Here is a 26056-nt window from a genome sequence, read left to right as displayed (position 1 = left end):
AATAAGCCATTGCGTTTATGTGCTCATTATTCCGCAGTCTTGGCTGGGCTCAGTTGAGTGGTTCTTCTGCTGAGCTAGCTTGGTGTGAATCACATATTTGCATTTATCAACTCAACTGGGGATGGAAATCCAAGAAGGCTTCACTCCTGTGTCTGGTGCATCAGATGAGATAGCTGGAACATCTGGGGAGCAGGCTGGGTGTCTCTTTCTCTCTACATGACCATGTAAGGAGGGTAACTGGATCTCTTAATATGATAGCTCAGGGTTCCAAAATGGAGCATTTCAAGAGGACAAGCCCAGAGTGCAGGAACTAATCAAGCCTCTGCTAGCATCATGCTTGCTAATGTTCCATTGGACAAATAAGTTTTTATTTGTTGTCTAAACAGTCAGTGGTCTTTAATAGTTTTCTAAGTATTCATATTTACTCACATACTTACCCTTTCTTGTGTTCTTCATTCCATCACACAGACCTATTAAAATTGTTTATATTTTATATTACTGGAAATCTCCCTAGAGTGATACCTCCAGTATCTTGGATACCCTGTTATATTGAGTGATTCAAAAATCATGATAAAGTTTATTATAGATAGATTTTGCTATGATCTTTTCACTAAAATTCTGCAACAGGAGGATATAAAGCCATTTTCAAGCTGGCTAGGCCTAAGGGACAGAAGCAGAAGGAATATTATATACCCCAATGCTCTTTTCCTTTAAATTTCCCTCTTTTGACATATGCAAGTATTTCCACCATTAGAATTATATTCTGTGGTCTTTTTGTTTTTCCTGACCCCAGACAGTGAGAGACCTTTGTTCCTTTTCCTCTACCTGTTCTACAATGTCATTTCTCTCTCCTCTGGATGCAGCCTCTGTTGCATCTTCCCATCACTCTGCTCCTAGAAATCCTAAGGATTCTGGAGCCAGATAGACCTACATTCAAATTCCAGCTCCCCCACATGTTAATTTTGTAAACTTATATTAACCTATTTGATCAGTCAGATCACTAAAATAGTAGTATTAAAATTATACTTGACAGGTTGTGAAAATAAAATTGAGGTTAATTAAAATAGTCTGTTTAAAGTACGTTGGCACATAATAAATAGGCTTCAAGTCTCAATTTGATTCTTCAAAATCTAGTATAAATGTCACCACTTTGCCTGCCCCATTCCATTGATCTGGGAGCCTCTTCTTATATAACACTCACACAGTCTTCATTACTGTTGTTTTATAATGAGTCTCAAAACTAGGTAGTGTGAGTCCTCAAATTTATTCTTTTTAAAACTCTTTTGGCTTTTCTAGGTCCTTTTATGCTTTCATACAAATTTTAGAATCAGTTTGATTCTAAATTTTGATTAATTTTTTAATTACAAAAAAAGGCTGCTGGGATTTTAATTTGGACTGAGGAATCTACAAAACAACTTCTGGGGAATTAACAATACTGAGTCTTCCGGTCCATTAATATGGCATATCTCTCCATCTACTTGGATCTTTAATAACTCTGCTATGTTGGTAGTTTTCAGTTTATAGTTTTTGCACATCTTTCATTAAATTTATTTTTAAGTATTTGATGTTTTTGCTGCTGTTGTTGGTAATATTGTTTGTAAATTTTTTTATTTTTAATTTGTTGCCAGGATATAAACACCTGATTATTTTTGTATATTACCCTTATATCTATAATTTTTATATATTGTATTTTTATTAACTGCATTTCAAATTATTTTTTGATTTTTATTTTGGTTACTTAGAAGTTTGTTGCTTAATTTCCATACATTTAAAAAGTTCTAGTTTTATTTTTGGTAAAGTTTCTAGTGTAGTTCATTGGTGTTAGAAAACATATTCTGATTTCAGTCTTGTAAAATAAATTGAGACTTGCTTTAACTCAATATGGTACTTATATTAGTGAATGTCCAAGTCTACTTGAAAATAATGTGTACACTACAGGCGATGGTTATAGTTTTATTTATTTATTTAATTTCTTTTTAAATATTTAATTAATTAATTAATTAATTATTTTGGCTGCGGCGGGCCTTAGTTGCAGCACGTGGGTCTTCATTGAGGCATGCGGGATCTTTCGTTGCAGCGGGAGCTCTTTGTTGCAGCGCGTGAGCTTCTCTTTAGTTCTGGTTTTCCATCCATGCTTCTATCCTCCTATTCTACTACATACTCACCTAAAATTGCTATTGGAAAGACCCAGCAGGCAAAGAGAACCAGCTCTGTGGGGCTCTTCTAGATGTCTCAGTAGCCCACGTGACCTTTGAAAACTCCATTGGATTCTCTTTACCCCCACAGAATCTCTCTATTATAGACATAATCTCTGCTCATATGTGTCCAGACCTGACAAATGAATGTAAAGTAGAAAGTGGCCACTTATCTCTGCTCACCTAGGGAGAACTTTTCCCTCTCTGGTATAATTCCTTTTACACTACTTTTATCCACAGCTTCCTAATGTCTTAAAAAATATGATTATCTTTTTTTAGCTCTTAGGATGAAAATGCTGTCTATATGACCTTCTTTCTCCTAAACAGAAGCAAAACTCCTTACTTTTCAACTGTCTTGTGCTGCTGTCTTTGGAATCCTTTGTAGGATTATTGATTAATCAAACTTTATATTAAGAGTCTTTTGATATTTTAATAGCTAAATCTTAGATTGGGATGAAGAGTAACCTATTTTACCAATTTCCACTGCATAGTGAGATTTCTAGTTTCTCTGAAACCCTTGTTTTAAAAAAAGAAACACAGATATAAATCATAAATATATAAATGAAGATGTGATATTTTTATAGGTTGAATAAATAACACAATGAAAGCAGTTAACTCTACCTCGTTTAGTAAAGCTGTTGTACTCCTATTGCTCTGGTTTGCTCAACATCCACTTGGGTGTATGCTTTTATAACTTTACCCTTTGACCTCAAAGTGACTCTAGAAGAGCATGAGAAAAGGTGTTAGGCCTATAGAGTGAAAACCTTTCATAAAGATCTAAAGATACTTGTGTGCAATAGTTAAAAATTTTAAAGTTTTATTAAATTGTGCCTATTACCTAAATACTAACATTAGATTGTTCTAAATGAAACTATTAGGCCAATCATCAGTGTTCTGTCTGCAGTTGTAATATTATTTTGCACTAATTGATACAGCAATGATTGATGAAATTGTGGTCTGGAAAAATTAGAGTGAACTTTTAGAAATTTTAAAGTGTCCAATAGGCTAATTTATTGAAGTATTGTATTCTAAGATTTTAATAGTATACTAGAACATAAGGATATATTTGTTTATGGTAATCAATACATAATAGATTTCAGCTAAGTATTATTTTTATTGCCAGGTTTTAGTGAGAGTTTCTTTAAGAGGGTTTGCCATGAACTTTTATTTCTCATTTGATCTGAGCAATCTTTGTTAAATACTGTTCGGAATCCTTGTACACAAGATTAATAATCTTTTAATTAATTCTGGAGTCCATTAGTGATCACGATTTTAATTAAATATTTTTTAAGGAGGAAGATATTTTGGATCTTCTGGAACAATGTGAAATTGATGACGAAAAGTTGATGGGCAAAACTGCCAAGTCTCGAGGACCAAAGGTGCAGTACCTTTATCTTCCTTAATATCATAGTAGACTCTACTAAGGACAGTTGATTTTCCCTTCGTATTTCTCACTGTAAGAATGACTGATGCCACTTTCAAGGAACTCTGTGGACTATGTTTCCAGTAAAGATAGAATTGGGAAGATCATGTTTTCTTATACTCAGGAGAAGTTTGTTTTGTTTTGATAGTTTTCCTCATTTTCTAACTCTTTCCCTCATCTAGTGAAAGCCTTGTGAGTCAGGGCCAAGTAGAACCTAGAACTGGTACCCTCATTCTTTACTCAGTGTTATGTTTTCCTATCTCCAAACATATGATTATCAGAGAAGAGTAGCATTATAGATCAGGCAAATCATGACTCCAGAGATCCTAATGGGGAGCCCCATCTTTTGATGGCAGGGCAATATTGAAATTTTGTAAGGAAAAATAGTTACAGTTTCTAGGAAGACATAGAAAGCTGTCATGCTGGCAAAAATAGGCAGGTGTTTGCTTTACCTTCATCTGCTCTGTGGTGATGACATCCACATGTTCTTTTGTTATATGTCAAAGTCCTTGCTAGTAGAGTAGGAAAGAGTTGAATTTGTAAAGTCTTGGAAAGTTTTTTCATTCTGCTTTTTTTCACTTTACATTTCAGCAATACTGAACTATTACTATGTCCTCACATACATCATGCTCTGTCATGCTTTCATGCTTTTTCTATACGCCTGGAATGCTTGCCTATTAAAAGAATAATTGATTCATTACTTGATTGATTAGAGACCCCCCTCCTAATCCAGCTGAACCATTGCTGCTTTTGTGAAATCTTCCCTCATTCTCCTAGTTGGACATAGATCTTCTGTCCCCTCCTTCTATTGCTGTACCACAAATGACACTTTTATAGAGCAGCTGTGACAAATAATTGTTTGCATGCTTGCCTTAGTATGAGCTTGTAAGTTCCTTGAGGATAGGAGGTGTATTTCATCTTTACATCTCTAGCACCTAGCACAGCATCTGGCACTTAGTAGGTTCTCAAAACCATTAGTTAAATTTGTTGAATGTGTCCACAAGGACCTCACTGACTAGTGGAAGGGCAGATAGGTGAACCAAAAACCAGGGTATATTGTGGCAAGTACTGTAATTAAGGGAGTGGGAAGTGCTACAGCAACATAGAGAAGAAAGGGATTGGTAGATTATGGATGGCTTCATAAAGGCAGTGCCATTTGAATTGAACATTAAAGGCAAAGACATGGAGGTATGATGCTGCCTAGGGTGTTGGAGAAATGACAAGGAATTTGGTATGACTCAGGTGGAAGGTTCTTGGAGAGTAAATTGGTGCAAGATGAACCTGGTAAAAGATACATATCTGATGAAGACCAGAGACCTTGAATGTCAGGCACTGTTCTTCTGAATTATGTATTCTATATCAAAGAACTGTAGAAGATGTTGTTGATAATTCCTTTGGAACAAATATTTTTTTAGAGTATCTGTAAAAGTGAATACCTTCATGAGTTATTGCTTCATTTTGGAAAACATTGGAAAGTCTCTAAACTTTGTATATTGATTATTTAGCAATTTGGCAAACCACATGTGAGGCAACCTGTGGGCACAATATTCATGGCAGATTGGCAAATGCAAAGGCTCTAAGTCAGTCTTCTACTGTCTTATATTTTCCTTTGCTTCATCAAATAAGGCTTATCATCCAAATAAAAATATAACCTCCTAGAGGGCAGAACTCACACTGTGTATTTTTCAACCCCTCTTATTCCAGGCAAATAGTAGGAACTAACAATGTATTCGTTGAAATGAAATGAATTGGTTAGTTCCTATAGTTATTAACACCAGAAATATTTCGAAGTGTTGAAAACTGCATGATCAGTCTGAAGTAAAAGTATTTTTATAACTTCTAACCTTAGGTATACTGAGGGTCTGGAGTGAGCCAAACTTCAAAGCAGCCTTTCCTTTTTAGAGGGTTGTTATCATATGTCAAACACTGATTTCCAGTGTCTTAACTGGTAGAATAATTGAAGGTTATCAAGGTTAAATTAAACTTGGGAGAAATAACTTTCCCTTATTCGAGAATCTAAGAAGTATTAATTAGCTATGTAAATAATATCACATAAAGTATTACATTGTTCTTCAGCTAGGTGCTAGGTACTTGGTATTTGTTTTATTATTCTTTGTGCCATTTATATATATTTTAATATATAAACCAGTTCATAATACAGTTGGACATAAAAATAGATGGTATGGTTTGTGTCAGAACTCAACACCGGTTTACAAATTCCATTTTGTAGTTACGGCACTGTTTGGAGTTTATGTTGCTGTGACTTCTTATTACTTATTGCTTTAACAGTGTATTGGTTAACAAATCCCAAATGCATATATGACACAAAGGTTCAACTATCCGTTTCCCTTTGTGATTCTTTATAGGATCGAGTAACTCATTATGTAGTCAAGCTCCTTAAGAAACTTTAAAGCTGTTTGCCTACTTGAAGGAAGGCACTACTAGCAAGCCTGATTGTGCCACTGTTTCTTCTGGGTATGCTAGACTTCTGAAGAAACATCCTTCCTCTAGAATTCATATTCCCTAAGACTATCAAAATGCTTGATGATTGTGTTACTGGTAAATGTTTTTATGCATATCTCTTTGAACATTGTTAGTGCTCAGTAAATATTAGACTACCAAAAGGCGAACATATTTTTAAACACAAGTTGGTACCTTAGTGTATTAAACTACTTCTCTGCTTTGGTTATTTTTCATCCTTTGCTAAGACAGTAACTTTAAGAACATTATGCTTTGGCTTACTATGTATTCCAGGCACTTCGTGAAACGCTATTTCTTTCTTTGTCTTTCATCCTACACTGTTCCATGAGAGGATATACCTTATTTCAGTGAAATCTCAGGGTAACCAAGGATTTCATTATGGTATATCCTAACATCAAAGCATTTTTGTTTGATTTAACAGAGAACAAGAAACTAGTATACAACTGCAGGAACCTTCCCCAGGAGGAATAAGAGGCATGTGGCATGTGTAATTGTCTCTTAAAATAACTAAGTTACAAAACTGTCGTGCTCTTGGTTGTGCACATTCTTTCTGAAGTGAAGATGTCCCACTTTCCTTATCTTTTATTCCTTCAGCTGGCATCATTGGAAACACATTGATTGGGAGATTCGGAGACAAGTGATTCTGATGGAGATATTGGAACATGATAGCCTGGCGTTTTAAATCTTTACAGATTTACCCTTCTACATGGCACTTATCCTCTAAAAAATTTATGCCATACTGATTTTTACATTATATCCCTTTTTGAAAATGTAGTGTGGGCAATGAAAAGTAATGTTGCTCCATTATGGCCAGATCCTATGTAACAGAGGTAGGAATCCTCCAAGAAAAGCTGTGAGTTTGTGCATGGCCAATTTGGAAAAGTGGATAATTAACAAAAATTTTTATTTCTAAAAATGTCCAAAGAGAAATTAGACATGTGAGGAATACCTTGCTTCTTGTTGCATATTATCTGAGTGCATCATAGGCTCGTAGGCTCTGTTTTAAGATGTGGCCTACTTTATTGATAGTGGATTATTTTACTTATAGTGGTTTATCTGGCTGCTGCTTCCTTTTTTTATTTTACTTTTGCCTCTCTTGCCCCTCCTTCCCCTCCTCTCCTCTCTCTCTCTCTCTCTCACAAGTGCACACACACACACACAAATACGCATTTGTTGAGTGATTTTGAACATTAGGGATACAACAGAGGTATACCTCTGAGTCTTGATGAGTAATGAGTAATCACTCTGCATGGAATGAAGAAAAGCTATGTTTGATTTTTATGTTTTTATCTCAAATGTTTTTTCTTTATTCTGTTATTCTTTGTGGATATTTTGGTCCTTCATTTGAATCGTGCATAAACAGCATTTTCCTCATTATGACTGAACTGTATTATTTAAGAAAGAATATTTCACAGAAACAGAACAATTAGTGGATAGCATTAGAGCAATAGTACTTTGGGGGGATTTTTCAGGCTTAAGTGAAAAGCAGCAATCATAAGTGGGAAATTAAAAATAGTAATTAATCATGTGAATGAGCCTTTTTGAATTCTAACAAAATATCACATTTCCTTCCATTTTAGCCTCTGTCTTCCATGCCCGAGAGTACCGAGATCACAAAAAGACAGAAGTACTACAGCAGTGACAGCAGCTATGGTAGTAGCAGCAGCTCAGAATCAGAGGAAAATGAAAAAGAAGAGTCCCAAAATAAGAAAACAGAAAATCAAGTTACATATAATCTTAAACAGTCCAACCACTACAGATTAATCCAACCATCCAGTAAGTTAATTTCTTCTAATTTAGTTGTTATGTGAAAAATTATGGAACTGAAATTACTGAACTCAATAAAAAGATCTTGGGCCAAATGAACCCTTGTGTGTGAGGAGACCTGGATTCTCTCCCACTTCCTTCTCCAACCAGAACTTGATTAGGTCTGGATCCCACAACCCTTTTCGGGGTCTGCAAATAGAAAACAAAAGAGTTGACTTAAGGATCTCTACAGTCCATTCTTCTATATTTCAAAGTTTTTGTTAAGTCCTAGATTTCTGCATGAATTGTATAAAATGTGCCTCATGGTTGATCTGATGAGTGCATTCTCTTTTAAGCTCAAATATTCTCTCATTGTATTCCCCACTCTGGCACTCATTTTGTTTCATATTCTCGCCTGTTTTTAAAAATGTGTGTATCTCTCTAGGCATTTGACTTGAATGTATCTGTGAGCCACACAATTGTGAAATAGTTGAAGTTTTGTTCCCTCCCATTTTCGTCACGGGTAAGCACTTCAGTCAGGGCTTCGGTGTATAGGAAGGAAGTATTCAGGAGAGGAACCAACCAGCTTCTCTGTCTCCTTCCTTTCCTGCTGCCTTTTTCCTCTTTCATCTTTTATTCCTTTTCCCATTTTCTCTCTCTTCCATTCTCCTGTCTTTCATTCCTTCTTCGATCCCAAATGTCCACTATTGTGTCTGTTATTCTTTCATCCCCAGATGTCCAGTGTGGTACTGCTGTTGCCCAGGCTCAGTCGGATACCCCTTCCTGATGCTGCCTCCAAAGCAGGACTTTTCTTAACCTCTGTTTCTCATCTCTCTGTTTGCCTTGTCCTCCCTCATCCTAGGGCTCCACAAAGGGACCGGTCCAATCACGCTATAAACACATTTCTGAGCCTTTATTGCTCTATCTCCAGCAATGGTTTAATAGTTACCTGATAATATGTATGTTTTAAACCTGGCCTTCCAGACTTATGAGAAAATGCATAAGGAATGCAGACCTATAATAGTTGAAGATTTTTAATGGTCTTTCTTTTACTTCCAAATTATTCCATAAAGATACGTGCTAAAGTTCCTGTCTTTGAGGGCTTATGTGTTTGGAGGGGAAACGATGTATTATGTTCCATTTCATTTGTTTATTTACTCCTTTAATATATGTTTATTGAGCACCTGTTCCAGAGTTTGTAAGCTGTTTTATCTATTATTTCCCTTTTTCTTAAAGACTCCTTAAGTACTTTCAGTGCCTCTCTGTGTAAGTATGGCTCTGTTTCTCTTTTGGAAGCTGACATTGTTCTGCCCAGATTTTGTCAGTTTTGGAGCCCCTTTCCTACTGGCTAATGTGTGTATCCTTAGCAGCAGGGACTGACAGAGGATAAGGGTAGGGGTGAGAAAAAATTGCTAGGGCTCCTATAGCTCTGAGATTCTTCTTTCTTCTCAGACCAATAGGTTAATAAATTGAGATCAGACAAAGAGTATACTAGAAATGTTTTTAAGTATAAATTCACATTTTAAAGCTAGTCTATTTCAATTAATATCTTTTTCCTTATTGGTTATTTGTTTTTATAGTCATTAAGAATTGCAGCAAGGGTTTCAATTTGTTTTATATTCCCTCTTTAATCTTACACTAAGGAATATTTTAGCCACAAACACTCCTTGAGTTTTCTCTACAAAGGGATGTTGATAACCGAGGACAAAAATCCAGATTATGTACAATGCTTTCTGCTGTAGATAGTTAATTTAGGCAATTTAAACTTGTTACAGTACCAAAGGATATATTTAGATTTGATATATGGTAGTCCTACGCAAAACTATATGAAGTATTTTTTTCTCAGATAATTTGTGTATGCAAGTTTCAACCATTTTTTGTTAATCTACCTAAGTATCATTGGCATGTGTAGCTATTTAGTTATTCTGTCTGAATTCTAGTGTATGCAGAGGAAAAAATGGAAATCTCTGGTGACTCAAGAGAAAGGATATTTCTTTCTGCAGCTATGATCAGATTATATATGTCCAAACCCATCATCGTAAGCCCTTGAAGAGAGCAGGGCCAAGGTGTAGGTATTAGTACATGCTTATGGGTATTTCTTAGTAGAAGATTGACCAGTGTTATGTACCCCACACAGCCCTTTTTGGAAGCACCGTTCTTTAAAAAAATAGTGTGACTTTCAGGTTCAGAAGGAGGTTAATAGTTGGAACAAATGGAAGGTTTTTTTTTTTTTTTTAACATCTTTTATAGCTTGAATAAGTATACTTTTTTGGTCCTCTCCAGAACCAAAAGAGGACTATTAGACTTGTCATCAATTCAAAATATTCTTTAGAAATACTTCCCTAAATATAAGGTTCATGTCCATTGCCTTTATAAAGGTTTAAATTTTTTCAACAGCTAATGAAGAGAAATATTTGGGTATTCAACCTGCCTTCATGTGAGTTTTATTAAATTATTTAATTAATGAAGAGTGATTGATATATTTCCCAAGCAGAGAGAGAATATACAACAGAGGGTATATAGAATATATGTACTAAAAAAGATATAAATGTTGATAATATTGAGTGATATTCTATTTCTCTGTGTCAGGAATTAAAATTTATCTGGAATAGTTGGTTCTCTTTTTGAAATGTTCTCAATATGCCCTGAGGAAGATGTTCTTTGGTTTTCCCTAGTTGTTCTGATAACAACCCTTTTGATCCAGACATTTTTCTTCACTTAAATCTTTTACTATAGGAATGTAAATCTAATTTTTAAAATTCTTCTGTCCTGTGAATAAGAAGACTTATCTGTCTAGTACTACTCTTATAATAACCAGTTACATATTTAAACTTCATTAGGGTAATCTTTGTTTTTCTTCTGTTTTATTATCATTATTTTATTCTCATGGGCCCTAAATTTTATAACATCCATTTATCCTGGCCATTCTATAGACTCCTATCCATTTCCCCTTATGAATCCTGCTGTAAAACATTCTATTTCTAACCTCTACACAGATTCTAATAAGTGACCAGTCTAGTCCAAAGATAGTAGGTGGCATCATGACATTATAGAAAGAGGGAGGTTGCTGCCATTAAGTCAGGATTTAAATCTGAACTTGGTAACTTTCTTGTCATGTGACCTTGAGAAATTTCTTTCTCTGAGTCTCCAGGTGATGGAGATTTGTATTTCGGAGGGTTTCTGTGAGAACAAAAATAAAAGTGAAGCACCTAGCATGATGCCTGGTTTATAGAAGGTGCTCCATACATGTTAGCATTCCTTTCTTTTGTTCCTTTTATGTCATGTTTTGAGAATAGAACATTCAAGTACCGTTTAAGTATTATTCTCATGATAGCCATTCTTTATACATGACAGGGGTTCTGCACCAAGTTCACTGCTTAAATTGAAGAATTAACTCGAAACTCATATTCTCACGATGATGCCTATGCTTTGACATTTACTGCCACCCTGCTACTCATTACTCTGTATAGATCCAATACAGTGGAGAACTTCTACTAACTCTGCTACTGTGCGATCCCTCCTCTCCATCATCCATAGGCTCCATAAGGCGTTCAGTCAGTTGCCCTCGGTCCATCTCTTCTCAATCATCATCCAGTGCAGACAACCGCCCCTTTTCTGCTCAACAAGTGATATCATCATCCCGGTCAGCTTCAGGGTCTCGGTCACATTCTTTAAACCGTGCTTCCTCCTACATGAGGCATCTGCCTCAAAGTAATGATGCCAGCTCTACTGACTCTCCGATGGTAAGTCTTCTGTTTTGCTCCTCTGAGATTAGCGCTGTACTTAGGATTTAAGTGGCAAAGAGATTAGCTAGGAGGAGGACAGATTGAACTTTAGATCCTTTCTATAATTCAACTCATGGTCTCCTGGAATTTGGGTTTATTCATCTTTCTTCACCTATAACTGAGTATGGACTCTTAAAAGGCAGACTTCACTGTATCACAGAACTTGAGGATGAACACTGAGAATAGTATTTTATTTTCCATTTGCTGATGGAGTAGGATAATTTTGTTGAAGATCATCTGAGTAAATATGTGATTTTGCAGTGTACTGTACAGTATATCTGTAAATTTGGGGAAATTTGTTGTATGGAAAATTTTCCTTAATGGGACTATTGATTAATAGGTTACAAAAATAAACTATTGGTAAATTATCCTTAGAGCACTGAAGTATGGCATTGTTTATAATGTTTTCTGTATATTAAGTTAACATATAGTATTAGTTTTATGTTTATATGTGTGTGTGTGTGTGTGTGTATATATATATATATATATATATATATGTCTTAGCATAAATCCCAGAGATTCAGTATTGAGGAAGTCAGTGAATTTATTTTGCAACCAGGCTTACTTGTAAATGCTCAAATAGATATCTCCATGTACCTTCACATAGACCAGGGACTTATTTAATTTGTTTATTTAATGTGGATGTTGCTTCCAAAGGGAAGAGTCTGAAGAATATAAGTGAATGAATTTCACTGGGTAACAATGAATGCTTTTTTTTCTAATCAAGAATTGCCTAAGGTATATGTAGAAAATGAAACTGACCAGGAAGTCTTTTTTAAACACTTGTATTTTTGTTTTAGTATTTTGAGCTACATAAAATACAACTGTGTGGAAGTGTGAAAGACACTCTTGGGAAATCATACCCTTTTAATCCTAAGATTTTAATGCTAAGAATAAATGTAAAAACATTATTTTCTTCCTTTTTCATTGTTATTTTTCCAATTAAAAGTGCATGATTTTTACCTAGAAATATCTTTCAGATTATAGTGGCACAATGAAATAAGACCCCCTCCAAATATCTGTATTCTTTCAAATTTAAGAGTGAGTCTTTGCGGCAACTGAGACCAAAAGAACAAGAAGACGATCTAACAAGTCAGACCTTATTTGTTCTCAAGGACATGAAGATCCGGTTTCCAGGAAAATCAGATGCAGAATCATTACTTCTGATAGAAGATGTGAGTATTTGATGTATATAAAATACCAAGGAGCTCATACCTTTTTATTCTTCTTCTTAAAATATTAAAATTTATTGCTTGATGGCATTATCCTCAGTGACATAGTAAACTTAATTGATGTTCTTTTCAACCTCCACGAGCTTTAGAAGATACAGGGGTTATTTTAATTGTTATGATTCATGAGCAATGAGATCACATTTATAATCAGCAATGCAAAATATCTTTTAGTGTATAGTTCTATTTTAATGATGCTTCATCAAGTGAAAATAATTAGTGTTAAATAATTATTGTTCTTAATGATTAAAGACACATCGAGTTAAGGCTGCTTCTATAACTATTTAGAAAGATCTAATATGGAATGAGATAATAAGGAAAAAAGTGGGGCCATGGGCATAAAGTGTCAGGACTATTTGAATGTGACACCTTGCATGGTGTTAGTCAGATTTTGAAATGGCTTATGTTGTGTGTGTTTTCTTGTTACACAAGCCTTTGCACCACCCAGTGGAAGGTTCTAAAATGTCAGAGTCCTAAAATTCACATTAAAGTCAATGACTTACTCCTAATTTAGAAAGAAGGTCCAAGTTATTCGAATATTTTTGGTGAAAGAGCATTTCTTCACTCAAAGTTCTATTTCTTCATTCAAGCATTCTTTTCAAATTGTCATTCTTAGATAATTCCTCAGAATAGAACGTTGTTTTCTGGTTTCCCTGTTTTTTGTGTTTTTTTATCCAGAGGAGAAGGCACCATCTAGTGGCCAGTTGTAGGATAAAAACCACAGCCATACATTTGACTTTTTTCACTTTTTAGCTTTACTTTAGACCTGTCTAAAGCGCTGTCTACAAACAAAACAAACAAAAAACAATAATAAAAAAGACTTTCTTAGTTAACAAATCAGTAATGGCAATTTGTATTTAGTAGTCATAACATAGTTATAACCAAAATCCCCAAATATTATGCTTTGCATTTGTTATGTATTTTTTAAAAAGTGAAATGGTATCTTGTTTGCAAATGAGGTGCTATTTGTTACATCAGGGGAAGAGGAAGAAAAATGAACATTAGTTATAAAGCATTATGCTAGATATATTTTTATTTACGTATGTTATCTTATTCAATAAAGTAGGACGTCTTTGTACCAGACATTTTATTTCTGTTTCTTAGAGATATAAATTATGTAATACCTTTCTGAATCAGCTAGATGAAAAATTAGATAATCTGACAGTAGAACTAATATTTGTGGCTACTGTGATTGTTCTATAAAGAACATGTATATAGGCTTATATAATTGATAAAAGATATTAATAATTATACAAGACATTAGATTATTTACTATATGTTTACTTATGCAGCAACTATTTTAATCTATTTATTATAACGTATATAACTAGAATATATATTCAGTAATTTTGCAGATTTGCACAAAAAACAAAATAGGGGGATAATGGAATCCTAATTAAATATAGGCTATCTTCTAATGTGTTATTCAATATTTTGTTACTGTGAATGATGTTGTAAATACAGTTCTTGGAATTAAAATGAAAAATCTATGTTTTGGGCTTCTTTCCAAACCTTATATTCCTGAAGACATTTGACTTTCAATCATTAGAGATTGTGTGCTTTTTACAGCAAGAAGAGAAAAGCTTTAAATTCAGATGGCTTCTTTATATTACATTGAAAGTCTTTTCACATGTCTTTTTATGAAAGTAGACATTTATTGCAAATAGTATTATAGTGCTTTCATTTCACAAATTAATTAGATTAAATTTCTTAATGTTTCTCCCCCAAAACAGATCATTGATAACTGGAAGTATCATAAAACAAAAGTGGCTTCATATTGGCTCATAAAATTGGACTCTGTAAAGCAACGAAAAGTGAGTAATGAATACCCAAAAACAGGTTTGCTCTTTTGGATTATGTATTAAGCTAAGATCATTAAGCCACATTCATAATCAAACTATATAAATGCTCATCTGCTTACTCATTTCCTCAACAAATATTTATTGAGTATCTACTATGTTTCAGGCACTGTTCTAGCTTCTGAGGGCAAACAAGTAGATTAAAAAAAAATTCCATGGTCTCATAGAGCTTATATTCTAGTTAAGGTGTTTGACAATAAACCAATATATACTAGAAGGTAAGGTAGTATTAAGTACTATGAAGAAAAATAAATCAGGATTAAAAAATTGAGAGAAGGTGACCTAAATGAAATGAGAAAAATACTATGCAGACATCTGTAGGTACAATGCATCAGGCAGAGGGAAGAGCAGATACAGAGGCCCTGGGGTAGAAGTTAGCTTGATGTATCCATGAGACAGGAGACACCATTTATTTCCTTACTTACAGGATAATTGGTTTGTGCTGGTTAAGAGTGAGTGATGTGGAGGTGACAGTTGGATAGATAAGCAGGGGTCAGATCACAACTTTACAGGCCATGGACAGTCTTTGGGTTTTATTCCAAGTGATGAAAAACCACTGGAAAACTTTGAGCAGAGGAGTTACATAGTCTGGTTTATAATTTAGAAGGTTCATGAGAGCTACTTGTGAAGAATAGAACTAGGGGAGAGGGAATGTGGCAGAAAAGAAGTAGAGACCAGGTAGAAGGTTTTTAGAGTAACTGAGGCAAAAGCTCATGGTTGCTTAGCTAGGGTGGTAACTGAATTGGGTGGATGCTGGAGAAAGAGCAGGGCTTTGTTGTTCCTGTTGTTTTGTTTTACTTTGATTTTGGACCTGCTAAGGTTGATATATTGGTTAGACATCCAACTGAAGATATTGAGTGTGTAGGTGTAGAGTTTTTTAGTTCAGAGCTAAGGTTGCATATGGAGATACAAAATTTAAGGGTCACTAGGATATTTAAGCCTTGGGACTAGATGAGATTACCTAGAGAGTAAGTGTGGTTAGAAAAGAGAAGAGTTTTGAGGACTGAGCCCTGGGCCACTTCTATGTATAGAAATCAGAGAGATGGGGCGGAGGGATTAATCTAAGGGGACTGAGAAGGAGCAGCCAGTTAAGTATGAAAAACCATGGGAACTTGGGGTCCTTGAGACCAAGTAAAGAAATTATTTCAGGGATGGAGTGATCAACTGAGTCAGATGTTGCTGATAGGAGTTATAAGATGAACACCAAGACCTGACTGTTGTTTTTGACAACTTGGAGGTTAATGGTTACCTGATCATAACAAATTCAGGGGAATGGTGGGGAGTAAAACTTGAATGGAGTAGGTTCAAGATATGGGAAAAAGCACAGCTAGTCCAGGCACTTTTTCAAGGAATTTTGCTATAGAGGGGAAAGTTAAATGTGATGGTAGCTGGAGAGGGATGTGGGTTAAGGACAAGGTGTTTTTTTTTTTTTTTTTTTTTTTTAACATGAAGCTATTTACACTTGTTAGTTGCTGATGAGAATGATCTAGAAGAGAGGAATGGTACAGGAAAGAGAGGTGATAGAAAATCCTCGAAGTAAGTAAGCTGGGAAGGTTTGTCCTAACCAGGAGCACTTATTCTAATAGGAGGGAAGGTAGAGTCTGTGGCATTGTGGTGGGAAGATGTGAAGGTTTTCCTCCAATGGGGAGGGGCTTTGGAGATTTGCAGAGACAGTACAACATCTCAGAGAGTAGGAGAGGAGAGTGGCCCGCAGCCCGAGGGGCCCATAGATGCATTGCAACATTATCTGGGGGGAGATGTGCTATTTTAGTAGCTTTAGTGAAGCTGTTGTATTCCTAAATAGTGCAAACTATTACTTCCCCTTTCTAGGATTTATTGCTAGTAAGCTGAAAGTTGACACGGATCAGATAATGACTTTGAAGTTATGTACTTTCCTCTGAGTAAACTGAACTCATTATTAAGCATTAACTCATTCAACAAAGGACAACTTAGTGTCCTGTCATGTGCCAAACACTGTGCTGCTGTTGAGGAGGGTGTAACAAAGCTGGTAACAGAAGTAGATTGAAAACGTACTGTAAGCTCAGAACTCCTGTTTCTCAAGTCACTAACTGTGGCCTTATTCATTAAAATAAGGACCTCTTAGTGGAATTGGAACCCTGAATCTTTTCAAGTCCGTGTACTTTTTGTAACCTAGAAGATAGAAGAATTTAGCTAAATTGGTAATTAAAACAAAATAGATAACCCAGAAACAGATTAAAATGCTTATAAGATATTAATACTTGATAAATGTGACATTTCAAATCAGTGAAGTAAAGATAATTTTTTCCCCTAAATGATACTGAAACAATTGACTACCTATTTGTAAGAAAATTAGGTTGCAGCCTTACCTCTTACCATATGCAGAAATAAATTCCAGATAGATGATAGTTTTATATGTAAAAAAATATTAAAAGTTTAAAAGAAAATACAGAAAGCTATGTTTATAATCTTAGAATGAAGAAACAACTTCTTAAGGAAGACTTAGGTTTTAGAACCCAGAAATCATAAGGGAGAAGAACGACAGATTTGATGACATAAAAACTTAATGGATGGCAAAGGGTGTCTTAAACCAGGTTAAAAGGCAGAAGTGGTGAGGAGAATTGGGTGGCAGGGGAAAGGGGTGGATGTTGAAGAGGACAGATGTTTGCAGCACATAAAACACAAACTAGCACAAGTAAACCAATACTTCCTACCAATCAATCAGCAGAAGACATACTATCTTGTAAAGTTAATAAATAAAATGGAAAAGCATATAAAAAAAGCCATGAAAAGACAATTTATGGATCTTCAAAGAGCCAATTAGCATGTAACTAGATCTTGTCCTCACTAATGCTGAAGGAAAAGCAAGTAAAAAACATCATATCGGCAAAAATTAATAAGACATAATATCCAGTGATGGAAATAGTCTGGATAAAAGGGGCTTTATTATACTATTAGAGAGAGAACACATTGGTACAGCTCTTTAGAAAGGTAGCTTGCTGTATCTATTAAAGTTACAAATGTTCACAACCTTATGACTCAGCAAAACCACTTCCAGCATTCTGTCCTACAGAATAATAATCTGTATAAAACGTATGTGTAAAAGATTTATGCACATAAGCATTCACTGCAGTGGTATTTGTGCAAGCAAAACACTTGAAACAGCCTAAATATCTATCAGTAGATTTATGGTTAAATAAATTATAGTACATCCATACTATTCAGTTGTGTTAAATTGAGTACTATTCTGGAATCATAGACCTTAACTTGAGATATAGCACAAGATTATGACTTGTGACGTATGCAACATATGTACATTGGTAAAATTAGCCAGACTTTACTAATCATGAGTGAAGAATATAAGCGATAAGCAGCCACCAAGTGCATGGTTTCTGGGAGGCCATGAGTCCATCAGCCCTCAGGCATCTCTTCTCACATATGGGAAGCATTCTGGTTCAGAGTGATGAGTGCCAACTAAGTGTGGTTCACGTTGGCACTGAGGGAGCCTTCCAGATTTGGGTGGCCTTCATCTTTATTCTTCATTAGTTACCCATGCAGTCTTTGTGACCAATCCATTCTCTAGCCAGGTGAAATAAAAATACCAGGTTTATTTACTATGAGTGTTGTCCCATAGAACTTTCTGCAATGATGGATATGTTCTGTATCTGTGATGTCCAATACGGTGGTCACTAGCTGCATGTGGCCATTGAGTGAGATCTTGAAATGTGGCTATTGTAACTAAGGAACTGAACTTTTAATTTTAATTAACGTAAATGTAAATAGCCAAATGTGTCTAGTGGCTACTGCATTTAAGAGCGTGGATCTAGGCAGACCACGTGTAGCCTTCTAAGTTCTTAGATGAGAACCTTCTCGGTTATTTTCCTGCTGAGAAATTCTATCAGAGGGTTTGCAAGAATGTCCATTAAGGTCACCATTGCCTTGGGCATCTCAAAGAGAGAATGCCTTTTTCCTTTTCATATGCCATCTTACAAAGATACCAAGATAGTAAATTAAACAAACAAGTTATACAGTAATATGTGTTGCCCTACTTTAAATCACCACTGTGATTTTTACTGTTTTAAAAATATATATCTAGTGTTAAAAAATTTTAAAAATAAAAGTACCGAATTATTAAGATATTTTATTTCTGGAGGATAGACTTACTGAGCCAGAGGAAGGAAAGTGGTAATATTTGGTGTCATGTTTCCTTTTGTTTTTGTATATCTCTGTTTTTTTCAAGTTAACATAATGTTTTTAGAAATGAAAGAATGACAGGGAGACACAGGCGTTTCTGTGAGGCCTGTCTGTATTCCCCCATAACTAGATATTATCTTTCCCTATTCTAAATCCTCCCAGTACTTCATACTCAGTTGTACTTATGATCTGACTTGAGAGGTTTCTGTATTAATTTTTCCACCTTTCTAAAAGCCAGGGGTGAGGGGGGTAGGTGCGTCTTACTTTGTAGTCAGCTGTAGGCTTTCTATAAACATTGTTCAGTTGATTCAAATCTAGACTCTTTTGTGGATTCTGTCAAGAGCAAGTTAGCTTCTTCTTTCTTTACCCTTGTTTCTTTACTAGTGCTATGTATTTATCTGAACATCAACAAATTAAGATAATGCTGTTATTTTTTTTAACATGTGATATGAGAAGGTCTGATAAAACATTGTATGGGGTGATCAAATGATGTGCATGCATAGTAATAATGTTTATCAATTAGAAGAAATAATCTATTTCATGTTTTAGGGTTGTTATGCTCAATTGTGTTTATAAATTTCGAGTAAAAGTAAATACTTGCTTATAAATTTACTAGCAAGTACTTGTGTCAGTATAGTGACTTCTGCTATACTGATTTACTCTAAGAATATGTGGAGTAAGTCATCTTTGTGTAATCCTTCCCTCCAGTTCTCAGATGTGCAGCTACATCTCTGTATTCATCATACCCTGTTATGTTAAGGGAATGAGAGCACTGATGAGAGAGGGCATGTTTTTTATTACAACTTAAACACCTTTTTACCTTTTCTTTGAGCTCCTTTGTTGCATCTTCCATTTTGGCATTAATCAAAGCTACTATATTTCCTTTGTGCTTGTTATCAGTGATAAGATGTCCCATCTCCAACACAAAGCTACCCAAGCAGTTACAGTCATTCTTCTACAAGGTAATTTAATAGACAGTTCTATTTTGGGCAGAAGAATTCATAGCTTGAATTTTTAAAAAAATTGTATTGGAGTATAGTTAATTTACAATGTTGTGTTAGTTTCTGCTGTACAGCAAAGTGAATCAGTTATACACATATCCACTTTATTAGATTCTTTTCCCATATAGGTCATTACACAGTATTGAGTGGAGTTCCCTGGGCTATATAGTAGGTCCTGATTAGTTATCTATTTTATATATAGTAGTGTGTATATGTCAATCCCAATCTCCCAATTTATCCCTCCTCCTCCCTTACCCCCTGGTAACCATAAGTTTGTTTTCTACATGTGTGCCTCTATTTCTGTTTTTAGGTAAGTTCATTTGTACCCTTTTGTTTTTTGATTCCATATATAAGCGATATCATATGATATTGGGTTGGCCAAAAAGTTTGTTCGTGTTTTTCCATTACACTTTACGGATGAACTTTTTGGCCAACCCAATATTTGTCTTTCTCTGTCTGACTTACTTCACTCAGTATGACAATCTCTAGGTCCATCCATGTTGCTGCAAATGGCATTATTTCATAGCTTGAATTTTGACTCTCAGAGAAGCATAAGGGCTGATCTTAACAAGAATAAGTTTATCTTGCTAAGTTGCCCAGGTTCATGGAGGGTCCGGAAAGGTGGCTGAGGGATGCTAGGTGTAGGTTATGATGAGAAGAGGAAGCCCAGTATTTACACAGTGTGCAACTTATCTGTAGCAACTTCTCTTGCAGTTGTTACGATTACTCTGTTTCCTGTTCTTTCATCAACCATTTTGTTCTTTAAAAGGCTTTTTTTTCCCCCAAAACAGACTCTAATTTCCCAGATATATAGCGATGGATGAGACGTCCTTATATATTTATAATAATGTATATATTATACATTATTCCCTACCTTGTTTATTTCAGATGAAATCAGAGGTAAAGTGGGATCAGAGAATGACTGACTGACTGGAATATTTTTTTTCTTGACAACAAGAGAGCCAATATAATAATTAGCTGCAAAGTGTATTGAAAAAATTTTTTAAAGCTTTTATATGTTGATATTAAACTAAAGGGGCAATAATAGGTAGTGGAAAGAGGAACTGGACTTGTAGTCATATGGACTTGGGTTGAGTACTGCCCTTGCCCTTTTTGCGGGGGCAGGTAACTTCTCACAACTTCTCTGAGGTTCGTAGCATTAAGTATTGGACAGTTCTTGTGAGGAGGTAAGCCATCATATGGCAAGGTGCTCTAGGCTTAGAAGGTGTAAAATGCAGGTGACTTTTTTTCCTTCTAAGGATCTTCATGCCAGGCTGTTTCTCTGATGTATTTTATTTTACTAAGAACTCTTCATGTGTAGAATTATTTTATGTAGAATATGTATAAATGAAGTATAAAAATTTCTCTGTTGGGTTGTAACATGTTGACTCTTCATTTGACTATCTGTTTGAAACCTGTGCTATTGCTTTATTAAGCTAGAAACTGCTTCCAAGACAAAAAAGAAACCTAGAAATGTGGGTCAGCTTTAGAATGTAGAATTAGGTATTATTAAAAGTTACCCATTTAGAAGGCCAAGAACTTAACTAATTTAACATCTAGATGTGGATTAATCAGATCTATCCTTTGGACTATGATGATAGTCAATAATCATTGGATGACTATGTCAGTTCAGTTCCCTGGGAAGCAGACATAAGACAGAATTAGAAGTGAAAAACATTTATGAGAGAAGACAGCCAAGAAGGATAAAGGGGAGAGAGAGTTTGACCAGGTAGAAGAGCCTTCCACCTACAATATTGCTCTAACACCAGTGAATGGAAGGCAGGAGGACTGGGGAGGAAGATCTTCAGACTTTAGTGAAGTTCTGAGAAAGGCCTGTCAGGCTGATGGGGAGCCCAGAACACAGATTGCCTGTTAGAGGGATCACACTGGGCAGAAATAGCCCCCCTCTGGTATCCCAACCATGCTCAATCCTTGGCCGGGAGCAGTCTGGGGAGAGTATAAGCTTGGCTTGACTGTTGTAACGGATCCTGCATGGGGATGGACGCTGTCAGCTAACTGCACTCTTAGAAGCTGGTTGATTCAAATAGCATGTCTCCATGACTACCACAAAGGTTGTGTGTGATACAATTTAATTTGACAAACATTTATTGGTTGCCAATTTTGTACAAGAACTATACTAGGCACTATTGGGGATTTTGAGAGTTGTTTATTCATTCATTTATTTATTTGCTCATTAAAACATGCACTCAACAATATTGATTGAGAGACAACCACGTCCCAAGCAGAATTCTAGATGTGGAATGCACAAGACTCTCATTTAAATCTCTTAATTCCATTTAGAAACCATTGTTGAAATGTGTATCTCACTTTTTCTGCTCCAGTATCGAAGCTTTTGCTAGTTGCTCATTTGAATGTTGCAAAACTCTTAAGATTAGAATGCCACACACACAAACTCTTACACGTGTCTTATTTCAAATTTTCCTTGATGGGTGTAAAATTTAAAGGTCAACGATGTAGGACTGAACTACTGAAAGGAATCCTCACCAGGTGAAAATGGAATCAGCTAATCTTACTTACTGTCATGTTGTGGTAACTCCACACTAGCATAATTCAGCTTTCTGCTAAGAATGCAGTTGCTTTATATAGTTTGTAAGGAATATATTTGAAGTATGAAAATATCGCAGCGATGGTGGGCTGTGAAGAATGCCAAATTTTCTGAAAAGCTTATTCTTTGATATCTAGGCATAAACTAAGATTGAAGAAGGAAGAGAAATAAGTGGTGATAATAAGGTTGTACAATATTTGCATTTATTTTAGGGTTCTAAGAAATCCTTGTTTATCAAGTATTTCTTCTCTAAATAGCAGTTTTTAAAATACCTACTGTAGCTGCTTCTGCATGAATTTTGATGTTATTATTTTCCATCTCTTTTTCATTTGGGCTGACATAGATGCTGTACAGGGCTGTTCATTTTCCATCAGCAAAGATGCCTTTGCCCTATAGTCATGACTGCTGCATGCATCATTAGTACAGCATGTAGTGATTTTAATGTTATTTGTAAACCTCCCTCACCTCATGCCATTATTTTAATTTAGGACCAACTGTTCAGCCACATGGAGTAGTTTGTCATTCAGCATCTGTATGTTCTTGCAAAATATGAATTTGTCTGTGTGCTTTATGCCTTCAAATGTGCTATATTTCATATGGAAAAGATAAATCTTTTCATGTTATTAATGCTTTCATTGACTGAATATCCCATTTATTTTTTCCCTTGGAGAGCTTGATGTTGGGATCAAGCTCGGGATGCTTTTAAAAGTCACAATGTCAGGAAATGGATACCCATATTGTATAAGTTAGCCTCACGTGAGTCCACAGATAAACACAAAGGGCACCTTGCTGACTATTTGTTTTTGTGTTTCACAGGTTATTCATCTCCCATGCGTTTACTTCTAACCCCAAAACACCCAGAAATACAAATAGCATTGCAGATAGAACTGACACTACTTTACCTCATCCCAGTCTGATTTCTTGCCTGTTTTCTGCCTTCCTAAAATTACTCAGCCAGTGTTTTGCTAGAGGTACAGGCATTGTCTCCCCATCTGCGTGGCCTTTTAAGCAAACTGGTTCCTGATGGACTGCGTGGCCTTATTGGAGGGGGTGCCTGGGCAACCTTGTTTGTACACAGTGACTCCACCCATTTTCCCAAGTATTACTTGACTAGAGGTAAATCTGAATCTAAGAAGAGACAGTTTCTTCTAGGATTTTGCTATTGGCACCAGGACAGATCAAATTAATTGTGAGGCATTGTCGGGTAGTGGTTAAGATCATGGGTCTGGCTACGTAGCTATCCATTACCTAACTGTGCAATCTTGGGTAAGTTACTTATCTGCCCTATGCCTGAGTTTTCTCATCCATAAAATGAGATCCAAAATGTTTTCAAAACCAAACATTTTTCATAACCATTAGGCAGCAAAACCTAACCCACTGGAACTCATTTGGAGACAATGACCCTACAGGAAGTTATTTGTTATTTTTGTCTGTCTCTTGGCTTGAATATTCACATGTTTTCCTGTGGAAGTAGTAATGTGTATGATTATGAAATCTAGACTGAAGATTTTTGGAAAGGGACTGTGGACCAATTTTATCTATCTCAATGTTTTTATTTTGAGGATTAAATGAATTGCTATATGTAAAAGTGATTAGAACAGTGCTTGGTCCATTGTAAGCCCTCAATAAGTGTTAGCTCTGATTTTTACCTTGTTTGCATAGGTTTTACTTTCTTGCAAGAAGCATTTTCACTAAGACAAACACCTACTAAGTGCTAGACCTCTTTTGAGCCTTGGGGACATGGTAGGTATACTGGTATAATTCCTCTTTTTATGTAGCTAACAGTCTCCATTAACTAAACAGGAAATTAACATAAAGTGAGATAATTATTAATAGGGGAAGAGTTGGGCGTTAAGGGATCATACAATAGTTTAGTGGCAGGTAAAGGTCTCCCTGAAGAAGTGATGTTTGAGGTAAAACATAGAAGTTCACCAGGTGAACAGATGGGGCAAGACTGTTCCAGGCAGAGGAGAGAGGCTATGTGAAGACTCAGACGAGAGATGAAGGGTTTGGGCTCTTGCTTCCTTGGTTTATATGCCCTTGTACCCTCCAAATTACAGGTCTCTCTAACCCACTCCTTTCTCCAGGACCAGAGCTTGAAATTGAAAGATGAAGGGAAGCAAAGGAGAATGTATCTTCCCAGGAGGTGCTCTGGCAAAGAAGGAGCAAGTTTCTGGGTTGCCCAGACCATGCTGGTCTCACAATCTGGGAGATCACTCCTCAGGCAGAATTGTTTGCTGGGTTGCAAGAGGCCTGAAGATTTATCCATCTCCATGTTGGAGGAAACATTAGGAGTGGAGCAGCTGCATTCCCTATCCCTAACTCCTGGGCCGTTTTCCGAAGTTGCTGCTTTTAGCCATGTGTAGGCTAGTATATTAGACCATCATGCTTTAAAATTCCCTCGAAATTAAGAATAAAGCATATACAGAGTAGCGGCCAAGAGAGCCTCTCTAAGTGATGTACCGAGAGCAGTGCTTGGCACGGAGCAGGCAGCCAGTTCATGTGAGCTGCCCTCCTCTTTGGTTCTTTCCCATCGTATGCATTTCCCTGTGCGCATATTCAGAAGGAAATAACGAATAATCCATCATCTCAAATGCTGTGTCACTTTAAAGCTGAATAATTATTTAATAATAGAATATGTAATGAAGATAATGTTAAAATTTCCAGTATTGTTAACATTTTAATTTCATTTATTATGTAGAACTCGTATTTATTCTTGAAACCAATTTATGGGTTATCTTTGCTGCTTTTTAAATTCTTCCTGCGTTATGACTTTTGGCCTGTTATTACTCACTAATACATAGAAAGGAGGAAGGGAAATTGAGAAGAGAATTGATTAAAATTTACCGTTTACTGCTAGTGTTGATTCTTGTATCACATCAATTATGAGTCCTGTTTTCTACATTAAAAATATAAAAGGTTAAACTATTAGCTTAACTGAAAATCAGAAAAAAATAATAGGTATGAATTAATGTCTGATGTCCAAATTATATCAGTATTATTGTGAACAACTCATATCAAAAATTTTTAAATCCCTCTTCATAATTAAGCTTTCATTATCTGTAATAACAAGCTTTTCCAGGACAATTTTTTTCACAAGCTACTTTATAACAGATTGCATTATCTCTCCTCATTCTCCTCCCCTTCAGCCCACACACCCCTGACGCCTGTAGGGTTTACGTACTGTTCCCACTTCACAGTGAAAGAAGCTGGTGCAGGAAAGGAAGGAATCATGCTGCTTACACAATTCACTGTGAGAAGCTGTAGTTGATATTCTTCTATAAATAAAATGTTATTTTGAAATTTTTTCCCTAAATTGATTTTTAAACAGATGTTTATTCTAAATTTGCCTTTATCAGAGAGAACTAATATCACTTCTTTAAATATGGCTGTTTTAAAGCAAAACAAATTAAATTATTCTTTTATATGCCTCCAATTTTCTATACGTGTGTGCCTATGGAGAAAAATTGTATCTTCATTCAGTCTTTATGTTTGAAAGTCTTTCTCTTTTCGTCTCTCACTCTCATCTTTACAAGGAGTTCCTTTAATTAGATGAAATCAGAAGTGAAAAATCTACTTTGGTGAACTGAAATTAGGA

General features: G+C 35.6%; 1 protein-coding gene across 6 annotated transcripts in view; it reads left to right on the top strand.

The window, feature by feature from the left end:
• The window catches only part of TTLL7 (tubulin tyrosine ligase like 7), a 156173-nt gene that overhangs the window by 105108 nt on the left and 25009 nt on the right, over positions 1–26056 (top strand). For 5 of the 6 annotated variants that reach the window (XR_005022097.1, XM_036870837.1, XM_036870836.1 and 2 more), the window contains exons 14-18: positions 3488–3574; positions 7680–7875; positions 11383–11588; positions 12671–12805; positions 14593–14673. Coding sequence is in view for 5 of the 6 variants with exons in the window: in XM_036870837.1 (XP_036726732.1) it covers positions 3488–3574; positions 7680–7875; positions 11383–11588; positions 12671–12805; positions 14593–14673 (705 nt within the window). In the remaining variant the exon portion in view is untranslated. Of the gene's footprint in view, positions 1–3487; positions 3575–7679; positions 7876–11382; positions 11589–12670; positions 12806–14592; positions 14674–24545; positions 24829–26056 lie in introns of those variants that run through there. The other variant, XM_036870842.1, reaches the window with a different exon arrangement.

The sequence above is a fragment of the Balaenoptera musculus genome, chromosome 1 (assembly GCF_009873245.2).
Source record: "Balaenoptera musculus isolate JJ_BM4_2016_0621 chromosome 1, mBalMus1.pri.v3, whole genome shotgun sequence".
Lineage (NCBI taxonomy): Eukaryota > Metazoa > Chordata > Mammalia > Artiodactyla > Balaenopteridae > Balaenoptera > Balaenoptera musculus.
Note: the sequence above shows the minus strand (reverse complement) of the source record. Positions and strands in the feature narration are given on the sequence as shown.